This window comes from Triticum dicoccoides, chromosome 2B (assembly GCF_002162155.2).
Source record: "Triticum dicoccoides isolate Atlit2015 ecotype Zavitan chromosome 2B, WEW_v2.0, whole genome shotgun sequence".
NCBI classification, from domain to species: domain Eukaryota; kingdom Viridiplantae; phylum Streptophyta; class Magnoliopsida; order Poales; family Poaceae; genus Triticum; species Triticum dicoccoides.
This window is the reverse complement of record NC_041383.1, coordinates 515,167,868-515,170,613: the sequence shown is the minus strand read 5'-3', so window position 1 is coordinate 515,170,613 and position 2,746 is coordinate 515,167,868. Positions and strand designations below refer to the sequence as shown.

Sequence of the window (2,746 nt, the reverse complement as noted above, 5' to 3'; positions counted from 1 at the left end):
TGGGAAGTCAGCTCGATTACTTTAGTTAACCTGCATTACCAAGAATAGAAAATGTATGAACAGTATATAATAGCGCAGCTAACTAGGGGCAACAAAGAACTCTGGCAGAAAGAACTACATTTCGATCTGACAATCATTTAACTACACACACCAACATTAAGGGGATGTATACCCAAAATTCTCAATTAAAAGTAAAACGAATTAAGCCAGACATTACAGTCTTGCTGCTTATAGCTTGTACATTGTTCAGAAGAATTTTACTTGCAGCTATCTATATCTCCAGTCCAGATCGATCGAACTTCAGAGAGACCATGGATCGACTGGGAAAACCCAATTAAGTTTTACATTTCCAAGCAAGATGAATGGACGAACTAGCTAAACACTGACAAACCATACCAAAACTAAAATGACACTGACATGATGCTCGCTGTGTGTGCAGTAGGCGGATAGCTCGGACTCCAAAGCAGACAAATGTCCCATGGCTGGCTAGGGTTTAGCCAGCTCTCCCAATCATTCCCAAGGCATCATCTCGTTGAGATCAAAGTCCCGGGGGGCCCCATCTTGGGCCGCTGGTACTGCTGCCGGAGCAATGGCCAGCGCCACGGCGGCTGCTGCGGCCAGAGCAGGCGGAGCAGTGGCCGGCGCCGCGGCGGCAGCGGCCGCCTGCAGCCTGTCCTCGAGAAAGTGCTTCCGCATGTGGCCGCCGAGCGCCTGCCCGGTGGAGAAGATCTGACGGCACCGGACGCATGTGTGCGACACCGGCTTCGGCGGCCGGAGGCTGATCTGTAGATCCTCGCCGACGATCCCGCTGGCGCTGGCGTTGGCGCTCTCTTGGCGCTGGCGATGGGCCAAGATGTTTTGCACGGCCTGGGCCACGGCGAGCCCGTCCACCTGCTGCGCGGCGGCGCACCTGATGGCCCTGTTGTGGCTCGCCATGTGGCCGCCTAGGGCTTGGTGGGTGGGGAACGACTTGTAGCACGACGGGCATGCGTACCTCCGATCTGACGCCGGCGACGGTATGCGCCTCACCGGCGGCCTGACGTCCTCGGGATCTGGCGGCGGCTGAGAGGAATCTGGACTCTGGCCAACTGGATCATGGAACCGTCGCTTCTTTAGCTTCTTGACGGCAGGGGAGATGGACTTGTCCTCGTCGCGGACCACGACGGGTGCAGAATTGTTCACAGGCTCCGACGCTGCGATGAAATTGGACGGCTCGACCCCGGGCGCCTGGGGCTGCAAGATGATGCCGAAGATGTGCTCCACCGGCGCATGCGTCTCGGCCTGCTGCACGTGCTGCAACGCGTCGGCGCCGGCGGCCATGTCTGGTATCACAGGCTGCTCGGGCTCCGGCGCGACGGGGTCAGCGACATGATGAGCTGGTAGCTCGAACTGATCGGCCTGTGGCATCTGCATCTCCTGCTCCGCAACGGCGGCGTTGCGGGCGTTCTGGGCCAAGTCCAAGAGAGTGTTGGCAGCCTCCTCCTCCGCGCTGTAGGTGGACTCCAGCACGGACACGGGCTGCACGGTGACGGAGGTGGCCACGGTCGGAGTGCGGCCGCGCTTGGCCGTCAACGGCCATTTGGTCGGGAGGTCATCCTCCATCCACAGCACTTTCCTCGCCTTGGCGTCTCCGCGGGTCACAGAAGAGGCGGAGGCGACCGGCGTCGGCGGGCGGATCGCCCCCTTGTTTCTCCTCCCCGGGTGGCACCTGAGGTGCCCGTACATGGCCTTGTCCGACAGGAAGGCCTTGCCGCACTCGGGGTAGATCAGGTCGCGCGCGCCGCCGCTTCCCTCGCTGTTCATCACCACCGCCACCGGGGAAGCGCTGCCACTGCTCTGGCCTTCCTGCGGCACCGCTGCGCTGGGGGAGAGCTTGGGTGTCGTCACGTCGTCGTCCTCCGTGGCCGTCACCGTCGCCGTCGCCGCCGCCTCCGCCGCCTGGAAGTAGAAGGCCCGCAAGTCCATGAGGTAGTGCCGGTTGTGGTGGTGGTGAGTGGGGTGTGGGCTTCTCAGCTGGATGGGTCGTACTGTATCCGTTTCTCTTCAAAGAGCCGGCCGGGCAAGCGAATTAATTAAAACCCAATCTCCTCCTTTACGCCGCAGACAAGAAACGGACTCTCTGACTCCCGTCTCAGTACAATTCCTTCTCTTCTTCCACCTGGAAAAGCAGGATCGGAAAGTGGCCAATCAGATAAAGAATACCAAAAGTGAGTTTCCAAATATCTGGACATGCATGCATGCACCAAAAGAGAGCTCACATATAGGAGTATTTCACTACCAAATAAGGTAGATATATATGCTCAATTTTTGTTGGACCAAAAAGCATAAAATCATGAGCAATTGCAGCTGAACAAAAATATATAGATCTCGAGCTAGCTAGCTGATACTAGTAGAACTCCAAGTAGCTAGCTACTTCCAGTGAAGTAAACATGCAATGCAGTGTGACAGAAAAAGGAAAGTTCTATGCATGCACACCCAGGTGACAGGGGTTGATCTCCTGCAGCCTTTTTCTGTCAAAAGCGTAAGGGCATGTACAATGGTTCTATCTTAAGAGTGCCACGTAGGATAAATGATGAAGTGGAGGAGAGAGAAATCGTAAGATAAGGCTTGTCTTCTCTTATTTAAGAGAAGACAAGAGATGATCTCTTAACACAATTTGTCTCACCATGTTTTTAGGAACAACTAATTATTTAAGATAAGGCTAAGAAATGACTCATTGTAGACATGTTTTTTTGTCATCTCTAAT

The 2,746-nt window shown here is 55.2% G+C and overlaps 1 protein-coding gene across 1 annotated transcript; it reads right to left on the bottom strand.

Annotated features, from left to right (window-relative positions):
* Positions 1 to 510: 510 nt before the first annotated feature.
* On the bottom strand, positions 511 to 1,965 carry LOC119367931. Its single transcript, XM_037633304.1, has one exon. The coding sequence runs from the start codon at positions 1,963 to 1,965 to the stop codon at positions 511 to 513; it is 1,455 nt and encodes a 484-aa protein (XP_037489201.1).
* Between the last annotated feature and the right edge of the window lie 781 nt (positions 1,966 to 2,746).